Source organism: Pestalotiopsis fici (assembly GCF_000516985.1).
Source record: "Pestalotiopsis fici W106-1 unplaced genomic scaffold PFICI_Scf_4, whole genome shotgun sequence".
NCBI lineage: Eukaryota > Fungi > Ascomycota > Sordariomycetes > Amphisphaeriales > Sporocadaceae > Pestalotiopsis > Pestalotiopsis fici.
Genome location: NW_006917094.1, coordinates 2,330,066 through 2,347,009, shown reverse-complemented (window position 1 = coordinate 2,347,009; position 16,944 = coordinate 2,330,066). Strand labels below are relative to the sequence as shown.

The 16,944-nt window shown below is 51.2% G+C and overlaps 8 protein-coding genes across 8 annotated transcripts; 3 read left to right on the top strand and 5 right to left on the bottom strand.

Annotated features, from left to right (window-relative positions):
- Positions 1-34: 34 nt before the first annotated feature.
- Positions 35-1,643, bottom strand: PFICI_06723 (uncharacterized protein; the record flags this gene model as incomplete). The annotated part of the gene is made up of 6 exons (XM_007835304.1): positions 35-211; positions 263-448; positions 508-721; positions 775-941; positions 997-1,376; positions 1,430-1,643. 6 exons carry the CDS (start codon positions 1,641-1,643, stop codon positions 35-37), a joined length of 1,338 nt encoding a protein of 445 aa, XP_007833495.1.
- Positions 1,644-2,798: 1,155 nt separating this feature from the next.
- PFICI_06722 (60S acidic ribosomal protein P1) lies at positions 2,799-3,392 on the top strand (the record flags this gene model as incomplete). The annotated part of the gene is made up of 3 exons (XM_007835303.1): positions 2,799-2,867; positions 3,009-3,086; positions 3,207-3,392. The coding sequence occupies 3 exons, from the start codon at positions 2,799-2,801 to the stop codon at positions 3,390-3,392; spliced, it is 333 nt and encodes a 110-aa protein (XP_007833494.1).
- Positions 3,393-4,378: 986 nt separating this feature from the next.
- PFICI_06721 (uncharacterized protein) lies at positions 4,379-5,490 on the bottom strand (the record flags this gene model as incomplete). Its single annotated transcript, XM_007835302.1, has 4 exons — positions 4,379-4,882; positions 4,959-5,109; positions 5,170-5,356; positions 5,409-5,490. 4 exons carry the CDS (start codon positions 5,488-5,490, stop codon positions 4,379-4,381), a joined length of 924 nt encoding a protein of 307 aa, XP_007833493.1.
- Positions 5,491-6,830: 1,340 nt separating this feature from the next.
- On the top strand, positions 6,831-8,101 carry PFICI_06720 (uncharacterized protein; the record flags this gene model as incomplete). The annotated part of the gene is made up of 7 exons (XM_007835301.1): positions 6,831-6,870; positions 6,942-7,012; positions 7,087-7,109; positions 7,195-7,253; positions 7,310-7,425; positions 7,508-7,642; positions 7,703-8,101. 7 exons carry the CDS (start codon positions 6,831-6,833, stop codon positions 8,099-8,101), a joined length of 843 nt encoding a protein of 280 aa, XP_007833492.1.
- A 731-nt stretch (positions 8,102-8,832) lies between these two features.
- On the bottom strand, positions 8,833-10,011 carry PFICI_06719 (Dihydroceramide delta(4)-desaturase; the record flags this gene model as incomplete). Its single annotated transcript, XM_007835300.1, has 1 exon — positions 8,833-10,011. The coding sequence occupies one exon, from the start codon at positions 10,009-10,011 to the stop codon at positions 8,833-8,835; it is 1,179 nt and encodes a 392-aa protein (XP_007833491.1).
- A 1,922-nt stretch (positions 10,012-11,933) lies between these two features.
- PFICI_06718 (uncharacterized protein) lies at positions 11,934-12,498 on the top strand (the record flags this gene model as incomplete). Its single annotated transcript, XM_007835299.1, has 2 exons — positions 11,934-12,104; positions 12,163-12,498. The coding sequence occupies 2 exons, from the start codon at positions 11,934-11,936 to the stop codon at positions 12,496-12,498; spliced, it is 507 nt and encodes a 168-aa protein (XP_007833490.1).
- Positions 12,499-12,774: 276 nt separating this feature from the next.
- PFICI_06717 (uncharacterized protein) lies at positions 12,775-14,657 on the bottom strand (the record flags this gene model as incomplete). Its single annotated transcript, XM_007835298.1, has 2 exons — positions 12,775-14,168; positions 14,222-14,657. The coding sequence occupies 2 exons, from the start codon at positions 14,655-14,657 to the stop codon at positions 12,775-12,777; spliced, it is 1,830 nt and encodes a 609-aa protein (XP_007833489.1).
- A 409-nt stretch (positions 14,658-15,066) lies between these two features.
- Positions 15,067-16,726, bottom strand: PFICI_06716 (uncharacterized protein; the record flags this gene model as incomplete). The annotated part of the gene is made up of 3 exons (XM_007835297.1): positions 15,067-16,100; positions 16,151-16,550; positions 16,610-16,726. 3 exons carry the CDS (start codon positions 16,724-16,726, stop codon positions 15,067-15,069), a joined length of 1,551 nt encoding a protein of 516 aa, XP_007833488.1.
- Between the last annotated feature and the right edge of the window lie 218 nt (positions 16,727-16,944).

Genomic DNA, 16,944 nt, shown 5'->3' with positions numbered 1-16,944 from the left:
ACAATCCAGGAGCGGGAACTGGGCTACGGTTACCCTAGTCCCTCCCGTTCCCGCCAATGGAGTTCTCCTCAGCAGCTGCGGCATCGACTCTCAGCTTGTAGCAGCGTTCAAAGCATTCGTCAAGGAGCTCTTTGACGCTTCCTTGGCCCTCAGGAATATCTCCACCAACCATGAACTTGCCATCCTTTTGCAAGTTGTCGATCGAGTTAAGCTAGAGGCATCATCAGCAACTGCGAGTTTCGAAATATCATAGGAGACATACCTTCATGCTGTATGGGAAAAGCTCCCTGGCAGACGAAACACCACCATTGGCCTCCACCTCAATCAGGCACCTCTTCAGCGTTTGAAGTTGGTTATAGACTGGCAGAAGAGCTTCCGAGACAGGCTCAGACGAGATCATGAGGTGGTAGATGTAGCCGTAGCTTCTTCTGATGAGATATAGTAGCGTCTGTGACACGGCCTGTCAGTTTCTGGCATTATTCCATAAAAGTCTGGCTTCAAGCATACCCGTTGCACATAGAGCTCAGCCGGCTGGCCCTTTTCGTCAATCCAGTTGCCTTCAACCCTGCTCTCATCAATCTTGTCGAGTTGTCTCTGGTAGTCGTATAGATCAGTCTCTCGCAAAGACCATGCCTGCGTCAAAGAAAGCTTGTCAAGCTCGTTGCGAATGCCAACTAGAGTGCTGTACAGTGGTTTCCATTCCTCGGGGAAGTTGCCCGCTCTGTAATATAGTGGTTAGATAGGGGATAGTGCGAACGGCAGACCATGACTGACCTCTCGAGGACTATCTCGGTGTACTTCTGGCAACGATCCCACAAGGATGAAACATGTTCGCTGCCGGCAAGAACGTTGCCATCCGAGTCCACAAACTTTCCATCAACACGTTGGCTATCGATTTCCCTTAATTGCTTTTGCATCTTGTGTATATCCTCTGGTTTGAACTAAAATGAGTGTAAGCATATAGTGTACAAGCCAATGCGCGTAGACTGGGTGTACCTTTGACTTGGTATTGATGGCGGCCATTTGCCGTAATATGGAGACGAGTTTCTCATGTGTGGCTCGAATAGGCTGGGCGTAGTCTTGTAGTCTTTTCTTGAGGTTGTCTAGCGACTCGTGGCATCGCTCAATGCGCTTGGACAATAGACTCTCGAGGTACTTGTCTGTCGGCTTCTTGCGCATATTCTCAGTGAGACGCTCCAGAGTGTGTCCCATGCTGGCGATATCCTTCTCGGAGAACAGATCGGCCTCGTCAAGGTGGTCGAGTAGCCTCTTGATTGTGGATGTCAATGCATAAGCAGCGGGTGCCTCATTGTTTCGGCCGATTGTCATGAAAAACAGAGACAGCAATTGGAAACAGCTGTCCACTACTCTATCGACTTGAGGTACGTAAGTATGAGAATTGTACTGTTTAGAAAGCTCCCGGGCTCACCTCGATTCTCCCCAACCTTTTTGCCTTGCCTCAGCTCGGTGAGTTTGCGGACTTGTTCGATAGTTTGGTCATATAGAACCATGACATCTTGAGATCGCACATAGTTGGCACGGTCAGCTCTGCGAATTTGTAGTTGCGCCAGTACAAGCTCGAGTTGCTGAAGTATTTCCTGCTCCCCTTCGTTGCTGGGGGGCGGGAACTTTGGTGTGTCCATCTTGATCGTGTGGTGCTAGATGGGCGTAGGGTGAATACGCGATACGAAAGTCTTTATCGTCAACGGAAAGAGAGTTTGGGGACCCCTCACCCCGGCGTACTTCTTTGTCCGGTGATGGCAATGGTCAGTGTGCAAAGAGGGAAGCTAATATCGAGTCGCCCAAGGAAATGGCTAGGCTCAGATTGTAGAGTCTAGCTGCAGCAAGCCCAGTTGCAAGAGAATCCGAAGTCGATCGGTGGCGCTTCTGGATGTATGTGTAACTGCGATGTGTGAAAATATCGGAGGGATGTGATTTTGGGGAGGAATTCGGGAGTTGTTCTTTGCGAGGTGCCGTAGCTTGGGTATTTAGGCCAAGTCAGTGCTTCTCCATACGCAGTACAGCCTAAGAATGGAGTACGTCGTAGTAGTAGTAAGTAGTAGCTATGCAAATGCCGAAATTGGTGCGTTGAAGAAGAATGAAGTTGTCTCTTTCCGAATTATCGTCAAAAACTCAGTCGCAAATACAATAATTGGGAAAAACTGCTACCAGGGGTCCCAGGCACGTTGTCTTATGCAGTAGAAAGAGTCCTTGGCTAAAAAAGCACCCGCGCTGTTGATGTAGCGCTGGTATTGGGCGTTTGTAATGTCAATCACCAGCAGCTTGAGTTCCCCGACATCTGCAGGCGCGGCCAGGTCGGGCAGAGGTGGGGCAATGACGAGGTTGAGGGAAGGAATGGATGCTGCAATCGATAACGCCGAAACTCATGGCGGGGCAAAATCAGATTCTCATTACCTTACAAATGTCAGGCGCAATGTTTGAGGTTTGCTGGAGTTGGACGCTAGGTAACCGTGCATTGGGGGGTCCCATTCTCTCCAGCCAAAAAAGACTGGATCCACTTCTTCTTCTTTTCCATTGGCTCTTCTCCCGCCCTGGATCTGAGCCAATCAAATTAGTGCACTCAGCGCGGGAGGGAAAAGTAGATCGGGCCAACGAAAATCCGCACAACCGCTTAGGGCCCTCAAACCCTCGAAATTTCCAGCTTGGTGGGCTCCGGCAGCGACTCCAGCAAAACCGCATCGCAAGCATATTCAGACAGCCATTTCCGACCAGTCGATCAACGCAACGCAACCGCCCAATAACCCAATCGTCTGTCCCTTCGCAGCACATCATTCACAATGTCGAACGCTGAGCTGGCTTCCTCTTACGCCGCCCTCATCCTCGCCGATGACGGTGTCGAGATCACTGTACGTTTTTGAAACTTTGCGCCCCGCGACACGAGCAAAGAGAAGGGAAATTTGGGGGGGACCGACACGACATGACTGGGACCGGAATCAAAATTTGGGGAAACTCGGACAGCATCGACTGACAATTCTCGCTTTTTCTAGGCCGACAAGCTCCAGACCCTGATCAAGGCTGCCAAGATCACTGATGTCGAGCCCATCTGGACCTCCCTGTTCGCCAAGGTACGACATTCCGTTGTCTAATTCTGCGCGACTGGACTCTGGGGAAGAGAATTCAAAAGCAACCTAGAGGACACGCGCATAGTGGAGGGATCTTGAAAACTAACGCGATGCAATTTACAGGCTCTTGAGGGCAAGGACGTGAAGGAGCTCCTCTCGAACATTGGCTCCGGTGGTGGTGCTGCCGCCGCTGGCCCTGCTGCCGGTGGCGCCGCTGCCGCTGGTGGTGAGGCTGAGGCCGCCGCCGAGGAGAAGGAGGAGGAGAAGGAGGAGTCCGACGAGGACATGGGATTCGGTCTGTTCGACTAAGCGGTTTACTACACCCTTTCAATGTCACGATCTCCACGAACAAAATCAACCCTTCACACGACCTCTTCCGACGATCTGTTCCGTCACCAACTTTTCCCTTTGTACTCGCACTGCATGGGCTTTGGGGTTTACTTAAACACCGCATTCACCGGTGTGGCGTGAGGGAGGCTATGGCAAAAAGAGTCCGGATGCCTTGGGACTTACATTGAGGTCGCTCAGCATATAGAGTAATATGATGATGCGCTCTTGAGAGATGATCAACCAAGCTTGTTACTTGCGTTTTGAAATGAACGTGGATCTCGAGGTACAGGGGCCACACTGGCAATTCTGAATTCGAGCACCTATGTTCTCGGAGCTGGCCCTCTGCTTGCCACTAGTCCTGGGTCTGTCCACGACGAATGTCCCTTGGCCGAATGGTGCTGTATCTGCGACTGGCGGCTGCTTGTGTTCCTCGACATTGCTTTTGATGCTTTCACTTGAATGTTTGGTGATTTCAAGAGATTTATTTTTGTGGTACTCTTTCATGTCCGGATACCAGTACGATATCATTTCAACCACGGATCAGTGTTTGGTGAACCCAACACCAATCAGCCCAAAAGGTTTCTTGAAGCCGCACAGTAGGAGCTGTATCATCCGTCGGAGATATTGCAGTATTAGATCACCCAAAATCTGCACAGGATATATTTGAACAAGACCAGTTCTTCGTGGCAATAAAGTACACCAACGCCTAGGAATGAATGATTCACTCAAATGCTTTGTTCATTATTCATGTTCTGCTTTTTCTGGCTCTGTATCACTGGTTCTGTATCTGTATCGGTATCGTCATCCACGGAAGCCCATGAATCACTAGACTCATCTGTATCTTGGAGACCGGGTGAATCATCTAAGCGAATTCGTTTCCTTTCCGTGACGTCGCCTGGCACCCATCGCACACGCTTCCGGAAGAATGATGTCTTGACACAGCCGGCTTTCCTGACATTGCCTCTCTACTGCGCGATCAAGGCAGCGCTGGGCACAAGGCCCGCCTCCTTGAGCGTCTTGCCCAGATCTACGCCCTCGAAGACCTTTCTCGGGAAATTCAGGCTGAACTTGTTCACCGTAACTCCGTTCTCGCTCTGCAGTTGTTGGGCAAGCTCGAACAAAGTTGTCTCTGCAGGCAGAGTCTTCATGATGTTTCCAGCCGAGGTTTGAACTCTCAGACGAGCCTCGGCGTGGTTGACGGTAGGCTTCGCGGCAGCGGGTGTGGAGGCAGCAGGTGTGGACGCACCCGCCAGGGCAGGGTCAGGCTTACCCTCACGGACGGCCTTGGCCTGCTCAGCCTTGCGTCGTCTCTCCTCCTTATCGGCCTCGATCTTGGCCTTGATGCGCTTCTTGGCCTCAATGTCGTCTATCTTCTCCTGGCGCTTCTTGGCTGCGTCCTTGATCTGTTGCTTTCGCTGAAGCTCTTCCTTCACGTCCTGGCTCTCCTGAGTGGCCTTCTGGCGGATTTTCTGTCTTATGCATTAGTATTGAAGCTTGACAATGTCTTTTGGGGTCCTGCCAAGTTCTATAAGCAGTTGAGCGCACCTCGTTGGCTCGAGCGTCCTCCTTATCCTTGACAGCCTGTGCGGCTCTCTTCTCTGCGAGCTTACTGCGCATCTCCTGGAGGCGTTCCTTCTTCTCCTCCTCGGTCAGAGCAGCAATCTCCTCAATGGACTCTGCAAAGTCATCATGGCCACTGCTCTGGGTGTCAGTATATGTGAGAACAGTCCATTGTTCGTCAGTGTCTGATACGTACGTCTTCTCGGCGTGAAAGCCAGCAAGCTCCTGGTTGCGGAACTTCTTGCCACAGTCGTTGCAAACAATTGATTTGGCGACTTGACCTTCTTCCAGAGTGGCCGTCGACGGTCCAGCAGCTTCCTCGGCCTGCAGCTCATCAAGAGGGGTGTCCTGTGTCTTCTCCAGCCAGTTCATAGCCCCCTCCACTGCCGAGAAGGTTAATATCCGGTCCCAATATTGTGAAGCGATATTACTTACAACCGCCGCCCTTCTTCACTGCCAGCTCAGCACGTGACTTGTCAAAGCCCATCTCCAGGAGGGTGTCTAGGTCGGACGACATCTTGGCGACAGATTGATATGTGGTTTGTCGTAACTGGGGTCTTGGGTGTGATGATTTGCGCAACTCCGCACTAACAAGGTACGTAGTATGAAGAAACGATGTTTTAAAGACGTGGATCGAATGCAGTGATCCCCGTGATGTCCGAACAGAGATTAGCGCTCCACTGTGATTATAAACAGAAATAATGTTTTAATTTTTCCGCTTTGCGCCTTTTTGGCAAGGTGGAACTTTGTGGATGGTGAAAGTTCTTTTGGTTTTCCCAAGCTCTGAATATCTTCAAAAGGTATGCGGCACTCAAAGAAAGTCGTTCGAGGTGCGTCTACTGGGTACTATGGTTGGCCTGCGTCATGCTTGCAGCTGCCTTTCACAAGCTCCGTTTGCTTCTAAAATGGTCCATGCGCCGCTACGTTATTAAGCTCGTAGGGCCCCCAAGCAGCTCCGTGGCCGGCCAGCACACAATGAACAGTGGACTTTGGGCGGGCCTAAGGGCCCTATTGGGACCTATAAGAGGTCTAGGTGCCCAAGGTTGCCGAACGTAGCTTTTTGGGAATACCCGCAGCAGCGCTAACTGGACCCATGTGGGGACATGATCTCAGCAACGGCAAGTGCCCAACCTGGTAAACTGGAAATGAGCTTCTGGGACACTTTTTTTTTTTTTTTTTTTTTTTTGGCCCTTCCGCAGCAGGCAAAGGGGGACGGACACGGCAGCGAGGAAAAGGCAGGCAAGCAGGCTGGAAGTGCAAGCAAGCAAAGCAGGTGGTCGGCAGGGGTGATGCAACGAACGACTAAAATACTTGGCCGATGGCGTAGTTTTCGAAACAGGAAGACTTGGTACATGGAAAGTAGCCCCAAGAACCAAAAACCGCACACTTCCTTGTTGCTTTTGTGAAGTGATCATCGTCGGCATTCCGTATATTCACTGCTTGCCTCTTATTTATTTTCCAATAAACGCAAATTCATACATAATAGGCTTTTTGCTGGTCGCACTATCTCCCTTGGCCAGTCTTACCGTTGACTGTTTTTTGTTACTTGTTTCTGTCTGGACTCCTGACTTTCTGCACTTCAGCGACACCGACCACTTGTCACCTCGGCTGCCTCCGCCTGGTCGCCGCCAAACCTGACAAACCCAAGGCCCGATTTCCCCGACACCGACTTACTGGTTCCTGCGACAACTGGAAATTCTAACGGTCGAGACTCAGTGTGCTAAAACGTGTTCCTGTTATGACGAGCACGCACTAGTACAACAACATTCAATCACCAAAAAACAAATATCTTTTACCATTGCCAAAGAGCTTTCGACAACGATTCGCACCGAGCATCTTCTTCCTACAGTAGCCATCATGTCTGTTGAAATTGATCCCCAGGAGCTTGGCTTCCACCGTACGTCATCGGCCAGAACTTCGCGCATGCGACGCGCACAACCAGTCACAGAAGCTCATGGATTATTGCAGGTCCCTTTACTTCGGAGGTGTCGGAGGTGCTGAAGATTAAGAACCCCAACTCTACACCCGTTGCTTTCAAGGTATGTCTTCACAATCGTTACCTTGGCCCGGTCAATTTTGGACACGTGGGACATACAGAACTGACGGATATTAGGTCAAAACCACCGCGCCGAAGCAGTATGTACCCAACCGACATGAAGTCAAATCCCACGACAACCGGATCCAAATCTACATGTGCAGTAGTGCTCATTGTGTTCTACAGATATTGTGTCCGACCCAACTCGGGGCGGGTCGAGCCTGGCAAGGAGGTTGAGGTTCAAGGTATGCACGACTCTTGGGACCTTGCTCGCAAAATGGAAGTAGCTGACAACCCAAAGTCATTCTCCAGGCAATGAAACAAGAGCCTCCCCTGGATACAAAATGCCGCGACAAGTTCCTCGTTCAGTCCGTCGCAATCTCCAGCGACAAGGAGTTTAGCAACCTGGCAGCCATCGTAAGAAGCCTATGAATTTATCTACCATTCCAAATCCTACAAAGGGATGTTATGGGCATAATATGGGCTAACATGCCAATAGTGGGATGGTATCGACAAGTCTCAGGTTCAGGAGAAGAAAATCAGAGTCGTCTTCCTTGCTCCTGGCGGCGCATCACACAGCTCTGCTGCAGAGCCCCTGTTGGCTACGCCAAACAGAGCCTCTCTGGTCAATGGCGTTAGTATTTCCTCTTGCCAACATGATCTCTGCTTTATACTGACGTGACCCTTACTTTAGCACGAGGATACTCCCGAGGCGCCGCCTGCATACCAATCGCCAACCGATTACGCCAGGGCCTCTCCAGTCCCTAAAGGAGAGACGGTTAAGCATGAAGATGATACCGCTTCCACCTCTGCTGCCGGTGGCGTGGCTGCCGTTGTTTCTGCAAAGGCGTCTGAGACGTATGAGGAGCTGAAGTCTCAGCTCTCGCAGGCACAGCAGACTATTGCACAATTGCAGAAGGATACGGCATCTGGCTTGAGGCAACGCAAAGCAACCAGCAGCGATTCTGCTGCATCCTCATCACAGTCTGCTCAGCTTGGCCAACAAGTGCGCCAGGCAACTGAGGGCGTCCCTGTTAAGATCACGGCGATCCTATGCCTGGTTAGTTTCCTGCTGGCTTATCTCTTCTTCTAGTTGCTCGATTAGCATAGGGTTGTGACCATGTGCACACTATTTGTTGTTGTCGGGTCTCTATGGAACGGATGACCATACTTTTTGCGTCAAGGGGAGGTCTCATCGATAGGCGTAATTGGCACGAATAAGCGACCTTACTCTTGGTTTTCATGATTTTGTTATATGATACACCAGTATGGTAGAAAGGCAGTGGCAGCGTCTGTCAGGCGGCGAAAGGAGAGGAGATCATATGCGTTTTTCTAATGAAGGAAGCAGTTTGAAAGGATGGCTGCTCTACGAACAAGAAGACTACACTACACTGTATTCTAGTCTGTATTTTTCCGTTGTTTCAAAGTTTTCTTTGCTCGTTTGATTTGACGAAATTTGGTCTACTTGGATTTCTCCTTTGAACCTTTATCGGTGCTTGAGTAATCGTACTGCAGAGATCCAGAACCACCAGCTGTTTGAAAAAGGAAATCTTCGAGTCTATATTGCTCAAGGGGCTTTTCTCATGGAACCGTGCATAGTGGCATCATTGGCCGGACAATGCATGTGCTTGTTTTGTGGTATCATACATATAATCAATACTTGTAGGTCTATCATTTATGCGTCAAGTGGCTCTATCTGATCTCGACAGTCCCCTCCTGTCACTCTCAACGGCAACTGGTTTTTGCACTTCCCCTGCTCACATTACAGGGCATAATGGTAGAACCCCATGCGCCTTTACTTTTTGAACAAGAAGGAAAACAGCTTTAGGCCTCAATCTCAGTCTCCTTCCAGTCGTCTACTTTCTTGGTTCCACCAGCGCCAACAAGTCTGCCACCTTCCTTCCTCTTGACACGGCAACGGATGCCCACATTGTCGTCAAAGATGAACTGCCAAATAACATAACTCCAGCTGCGGTGCTGGGGCAGGGGTTCGTAGAACTCGCGGGCAATCTCGTAGAGCTTGGGCAGGCGGGTCCAGGGGATGGCGGGGAAGTCGTGGTGCTCATTGTGCAGGCCGACATTGTAGGTGAACCAGTTGCCTACGCCATAGTACGAGTAGGTCTCGGGGATCGGCACCTTGTTGTCGGGGTCCGCCTGTGTAGGTGTCACGGTCGAGTAGACGTAGTGCTCGGCGATAAAATGGCCCGCTAGGGGGTGCAGCGAGCCCGCCAGGAACGACGATAGCAAAAAGTAGAGCAGCGACTGCGCGCCCAGGGTGCGCAGGATAATGGTGTCGAAAAGCACCTGCGTGGCCACATTGACGGCCGAGACCCAGGTAAAGGGCACGGCGTAGACGGCCATGGGACGGACGGCGTAGAAGAAGATCTGGAACGTGCAGAAGAAGGCCTTCCCGAGGATGGAGTCGAGAAAGACGGCCTCGAGGGCGGTAGGCAAGTCCGTGTCTAGCCCATCGACGCCGAGCGACTTGTGGTGCGTCAGGTGGTAGGGGCGGAAGGAGGCGCTGTAGGGGATGCCAATGGGCAGGTTGGCGAGAATGGCGAACAGGCGGTTGGCGGTCGGCGAGCGGAAGGCGAGGTTGTGCGAGATCTCGTGGATGGCCAGGAAGAGGTTCTGGTTGGCGGTCGCGCCCACAACATAGGCCAGAGCCCAGAAGGGTAGTGAGAAGAAGGACGTGTTGCGGAGCAGATAGGCGCAGAAGATCTGGAGCGACACGACAAAGAGCACGACATATTTGGTCAAGGGCTCAGGACCGCACAACTTCGTCACCTCGGGGTGGGCTTTGATGATGGCCAGGCGCCGGGTGCGGTGCGGCTCCTCCGTGTAAGTCCAAAAGAAGTCTCTGTAATTCTTCTCCTGCTCAATGCCCTTGCTTGGCTTGTCGCCATCGGGGACCTGCGCGTTCAGCTTGACAACCTTTGGCTGCTGCTGGTCCTTGCCGGTCGCGGCGGCAGTGACGGTTGAGGACGTCTTTGAGGGTGCCATTTTTTGTTTTCGCTCGATTGCGGGCGGTTTTGATTGACCGAGAGAAGGTCAATTGGCACTGATGCAGAGGAATAGAGGGGCGACGTCTGCAAAGGGGGACCACGTCGAAGTAGGAAGCAAGAACGAGCGACCTGGGAGGTTTCCTGCACCTCGTTTTGTTTTGTCTCTTCACCTGCGGTGAGGCGGAGAAAGCTGTTAGATTCCAGTAGGTAAGTCGGGTGTGTGTGAGTGAGTGGCAATGCCTAGAATCTAGCAAGCTAGTGGCGTATGTGGAGAGATTGCCATGATTGATTCGTTCGATGTGGGATGTTCCAACAGGAGATATAAACTTCTAGGCCAATCAACTGGCCGTTTTAGGGAGCATGGGTCCCCTTTTGTTCTGCCTTCTCAGGGGTCCAGCGCCATGATTGCCGGGTACCACCACTGCTGCACTGGCACCTGGGACAGTTCTAGAACTGTTGGGGCCAGCCGAAACCGTCGAGGGGCTCCCCACACTTTCTATACCACAATGTGTTCACTGTTTGAGAAAACCTAGAGGTGCAGAATCCAGAGGCAGCGCTCATGCATGTGATTCAGGACGTTTTCTTCCACCAAAGCTGCTACAGTAGCGTAGGATTACCTAAAGAATAGTAACCTCCAGTTTACCCTGTAAATATCTCTATGGATCAATACTTTTTATTTTCGGGAAATTCTGAGCAATGTACCCTTTTGAGAGACCAGGCAGAGTCTTTGAGCCTGCATACATCTCATCGACATCCTCAATGACTCTACATGACGACATTGATCGCTTTTTATGATAATTTCCTGCGAAGTAAAAATATCGACACCCCAATGAGCACGATCAGACAAGATATATTTTTCTCCACCACTGGCTTCAATCTAGAGATGCTGTCCTTGATCCATAATGACGGGGTTTTCCCGAGACGGAACATCGCCGCTAGAGACTATCGGGGTTGAGTCCGCTGAGTTCTTAAAGGCTCAAGTCTGGCGATAGTGTAAAATAGTTTCATTTTTGGCATCAGATTAGGATTCAGTCAAGCATACTCATTTATGCCGATTCAATACTCGGAGCTTTCCAGCAGCATCAATTTCCAACACTTTCAAAATGACGATTGTACACGTGGGTCCGTCAGTCCATGATCTTTATAGAGGTGTGAGCAATATAGCCAAAGCTAACACCCGCCGAAAGTTCTCTTTAAATTCCAGGCGAGTGTTACTCAAGAGCATAAAGATACCTTTGTGCGAGAATTGAAGAAGCTCAAAAGTTTGCCATGCGTCAAAGATGGCAGGCTTGTCGTCGGCGGACCATCAATCACCGACCCAATCGAGAAAAGCAAGGGCTTTGAATATTGCCTGGTCAGCTACCATCAAGATCGAGCAGCGCTAGATACATATCAGGCCAGCAAGGAGCATCACGAGTATGCTATATTTCTTTTTCTATGCTCCCCGAGTGCCGCAATGCTAATCAATTTCCTGCTTGTCTAGGGTCACGTCAAAATACATGTTTCCTTTCAAGGAAGACTTGTGCCGGTTTGATTTCGAGGTTTCGTCTGAGGATGAGCATTTGTGCAATTTCAGCAATGGCTTCTTGAACACTCAAACTTCTTGAAGAAGCGGCTGTGACTGTTTTCCACCGCGTCGCATAAACATTAGAATTAGATCTAGAGCAGTCTAGATATATGACCATATACAAAAAGTATCCCCTATGGTGTTTGGTAATGGGTGATCGTGATCTTGGGCTCGCGCATGTAGTGTGCACGGCGGGAAGAACATGTAGCCGCTCGTGTAACGCTGGAGACAAACAGACAATGCCAAGTTTGATTGGATGCAATGTGCTTTTATACCAACTTGAGCCACCAATCTATTATGCCGAGCGGGGTCTTTTCTTCACAACGTCCAGACACCCTCATCCAAAGCGCAACATGCCTTTAATCCGACCAATTCCCTTGGCTCCAATCGAGACGGAACAGTTGCCTGAAGTCGAGATAAAAGAGGTATGCAATGCAGAAAGCTCAGAGGCCGGTCTGGTTCAGCTGCTGTACCAGCAGCACCACCTCGAAATGATTATGCGAATGAAGGAACATGAGAATCTGGTATGCATCGGCCTCCCCGTGAACAGTACTGATCAATTGACTCACTACGCCATTTTAGCTTGGCGAGATGGCCTGGCTGTATCCGCATCTCAAAGATGTAACATACGATGCGCAGCCATTCAGGCTCAAGTCGGGCGGTCTCTGGACAAAACCGGGGATGATCAACATCATAGAGCCCATCAGACACCCGGATCGACCTGCACCGGAGATATACTGGCATTTTGGCGAGACTGTCTTCAAGCCCTTTTTTCACAAACGCTTTGCGAGGACCATTTATCGTCTCGGTTGGGAGCCGAACCAAATGTATCTTATCCACGACGACATAACGCTTAGAATTGTGCAAGGAGAGGCGGATTTCAACTGGTTGCGACCGAGAATTCCCACTCAACCATGAAATGAGTGGGAAAGTCGTTATGAGATTGCAAAGCAGCAGACGTTCAGCACCGGAATCGCGATATGGCTGCAAAATGTATGCATTTCTTTAGTGCTGAAATATGTAACGAGTTCACGCAGAAGTCAATGTGCATGCTTTTAGAAGAGGATCAATCCCCTGAGGCTAGATCGTCCAAGTATATCTGCGATATTGTTTCGACATGGCCATGGTGTACTTGTATCTTCTATAGTCGGACCGGTACAAACCCCAAAAACGTATTGAATCAACCAGTCACGGCTAGATTTCTCCTGGCCCATTGGCTGTCAAGAAGTCAAAATCTGCTCCAAACTCGGCTTGCAGCACTGATCTTTGATACAGACCACGATAACCGCGTTCCCTCCGCGGATCGCGCTCTTTCGAAGCACGAGCAGCTTCCCGTCTTTCTCGTATGCGTGCTGCAATTTCTTCCTGTGTCAAGTCCACGTTTAGTCCGCGGCCGTTGACATCGCAAGTAATCACATCGCCGTCGCGGAGAATGCCCAACACCGAGTCCAGCTCAGCCGACTCGGGCGAGATGTGCAACACAATCGTCCCGCCCGCGGTGCCGCTCATGCGCCCGTCGGACAGCCTGAGCATGTCCTGCACGCCCTGGGCCGCGAGCTTGCGCGGAATCGGTATCATGCCGGCCTCGGGCATGCCCGGGTTGCCCTTGGGCCCGATGCTCTGCAGCACGAGGACGCTGTCGGCGTCCACGGCCAAGTCGGGATCGTCGACCCGCTGCGCCAGGTCGGCCGAGTTGTGGAATACCACGGCTTTGCCAGAGTGCCTCGTCAGACGTCGGTCTTTGGAGGCACTGGCTTTCATGACGGCACCGCCTGGTGCCAAGTTGCCTCGGAGGACCACGAGGGACGAGGCCAGATAGAGGGGTTCGTCGAATGGCTGGATGCAACTCAAGTTGCGCGGCACTTGGATCAAGGTGGCTGCCGCCATTTCCTCCCCAAGGGTGCGACCGGTAAATGTCATGGCGTCGAGTTGGAGCAAGGGCTTGAGCTCGTGAAAGAGTGCCAGCATGCCGCCCGAGTTATGAAAGTCGGTCATGTAGTTGTCGCCGCTAGGCTTGAGGTCGACGAGCAGCGGCGTGCGTCGGCCGACTTCGTCAAACGTGTCGAGATCAATGGTGCCCGCGACATCTGGATGTCTCCCGGCAATGGCCAGTAGGTGCACTACGGCGTTGGTAGAGCCGCCCGTGGCCTGCAGTACAGTGATGGCGTTGAGGAAAGACGACCGGGTCAACAGCGCCCGTGGCTTCAGCGTGGTGCTCGATGCGAGCGAGACGGCAATCCGCCCCGTCTGCTCGGCGATGCGCAGACGGGCTGCGGAGACTGCGGGCGCCGATGCACCGGCGAAGGGCATCATTCCCAGAGCTACGAGTATACATGCCATTGTACTCGCAGTGCCCATGACGCCACACGTACCAGCCGTCGGTGCAAGCTCGTCATTGATGGCTGCAATGTCTTCGATATCGATTGTCCCGGCTCTAAAGGCCGCCCAATTGTTCCGGCAGTCTGTGCAGGCTCCAACCCGCTGGCCTCTATGGCTTCCTGGCATCATAGGTCCCGTCACAAGATGCGCAACCGGCTTATTCGCCGAGATTGCTCCCATCAATTGAGCAGGAGTGGTTTTATCGCACCCTGAGATTGTATAAGCGAGTTTAAACATCCGCACAAGATAATCATATACATACCACCTATCAAGACAACAGCATCGCAGGGTTGAGCTTTGATCATTTCCTCGGTATCCATACTCATGAGATTTCGCAGATACATGCTCGTCGGGGACGCAAAAGACTCATGGATGCTAATGGTGGGAAACTCCATGGCCAGACCCCCATTGAACTGAACCCCGCGCTTCACGGCCTCCATCAACTGTGGGATGTTGGCATGGCACGGGTTGAAGCTAGAGTATGTGTTGATGATACCGATAATGGGCCGTGAGAGAGCATCTTCACTGTAGCCCATGGCCTTGATAAAGACTTTGCGCAAAAAGAGGGAGAAGTGTGCATCGCCATAGGATGTAAGTCCCTGACGCATTCCCTGCGTTGAAGTAATTGGCTTGGAGAGGTCATAGTCGGAATTTGGCTGGGTTTGTCCATTTGATGCATCTGTATCTTGAGCCACCATCTTGAATAGTGCATAGCGAATCTTGTACTTGGGATTAATTGAACATGTCTTGTCTCGGTTCGGGTGTCTCCCAGAATATTAGCTGACTTTCTCGGATGATGTGATTTGCTCACCCCACAGCAGTAGTTGGGGCCCGGGGGAAAACATTACCGAGTATACCAGCTATAGTGGCCGGAGATCTCCCCGATAATCATGGTGTGGGTGGGGTTTTATTCAATGAATTGGGTAGTAGCCAGAGGTGACAGTCACCCACTTTACATATCCGACGGATAAACATCCATACAAAAGACTCTACTGATTCGATGCATCAAGCCATCTTGGCCAATAGCTATACGTATGCCTGACTGCAGAGTGGATAGTGGTTGCTCTTTATTGTTTCCTAGTTCTCACCTGCTTCCGACTGATTCTACTATTGTTTCTGATCATCCGCTTTGACGACTGTCGCGGGGGTGTTCTTCTCATCAATATCCAATGGCTCGCCGTGGATAATCGCATTGATGCCAGTGACTTGGGAATGCACCTCTCCGTCAAACAGCGCCGAGACCTCTTCCAGCGACAGATTGCGAGTCTCGACCCAGTAGAAAATAATAACAAGCAGCTCAAAGACATCCCAAGCGCCATTAAGCATGTATATCTTCCAGCCAATGGCTTCAATAGCAATGGGAAAAGCAAAAATGGGAATGAGCAGGATCATATTCTGCCAAATGCCAAACCAGGCCAGACCGATATTGCGAATGCGGTAGTTGAGGATCTCGGGCGGGTAGATGAAGGATAGCGGCGTCCAGGCCAGGCTATAGGAGCCCATGGCCAGGAACATCATGGCAACGTTGGCGTAAATGGCGGGCTGGTACGTCGACTCGCCGTAGAACTTTGTTAGCGCGCCAATAATGAAGAGGAAGACAATACACAGCGCCGTCGATATCCCCGCGAGCAGCTTGCGCCCGACGCGGTCGGCGATGAGCGTGCCCCCAATGGAGACAACGAGGCAAAAGGCGTTGAGAATTATGTTAATCTCCAGCTGCAGCGTCGAGTCGGTGATGCCTGCATTGTCGAGCGCCGTGCCTAGGTAGTACGAAAAGATGTTGCTGCCCGTGAACATGGAAAATACAGCGCACGAGAGCACAATGAGCATTCTCTTGCGGAGAGGCTTTTGGGTCACCATTTCCTTGACCGATGGTGGTTCCAGATTCTTCTCAAACTCGAGTGACTCGACAATCTGTACATACTGTGCTTGGACTGTCGCTGCCGTGGTGTCTCCATCAGAGCATGCTTGTGCCAGGGCGAGAATGGCATCTTCGCGGCGACCCTGGTATGCGAGGTATCTTGGCGACTCTGGCACGAACGGGAGTGTGACGATAGATATAAAGGTGAACACGATCTGGAGCAACGATGGCAAGCGCCAGGCCCAGGTGGAATCCATCTTTGCTGTGCCATATGTGATGCCTGGGGAAAATTAGCACCTTTGATTGTTGTCCGTTAGGGGTTGTTCTCACCAGAGGACAAGAGACCGCCGACATAGTAAAGATCCGTAAAGGCACCCAAACTGAAAGTCCGATATTGCATGGCCGAGGTCTCAGCCAGCAAGAGAGGCGTGGCTACATATGTGCCGCCAACTCCCAGACCCAGGATAAACCGGGCGACCAAGAACATGGAAATGTTTTGCGAAGCCGCCTGGATTGCTGTGCCGATCATGGCCAGTATGGCTGAGTAAAAGAGCGCCGGTCTGCGGCCAATTGTATCGGGGATCTTTGCGCAAAAAAGACTGCCAATGATTGCACCAATCCATACAATACCTGAATTCAAGCCTATTGTCGCGGATGTAAGGTTAAAGTATTCAGTGTATGATGGCAGTATGTTGAGCGCATTCATCATGGAGGCATCGTAACCGAGCACCTACTCCGAAGTCAGTACATCCGATAAAATTGCAATGAAGAGCGATATTAATCACTTACGGTGGCTGTACTGAAAGATGTGCCCAGAAGGAGAGCGTTGACGAGTTTGGACGACCTTGGAACCCATGTTGGGAACGCCCTAAAGGCTTCAACTATTTTGCCTTTCGAAGATGCCATGACGAACACCAAATGAACAATTAGTCACGGTGAGCTTGACTTGCATGTACAATGGCACTGATTCCCATTCACGCATCAACCTACCTACCTCAGATCGTAGGCTGTGGTCTTTATACCACCACTACACATCAGAGCTGATAAACAGATACGCAAGTGGTTTTTGGAAGAGATGCCGGCGGCAGCATTATCGTCCTGCGCGGCAAGATAACACCTTTGTT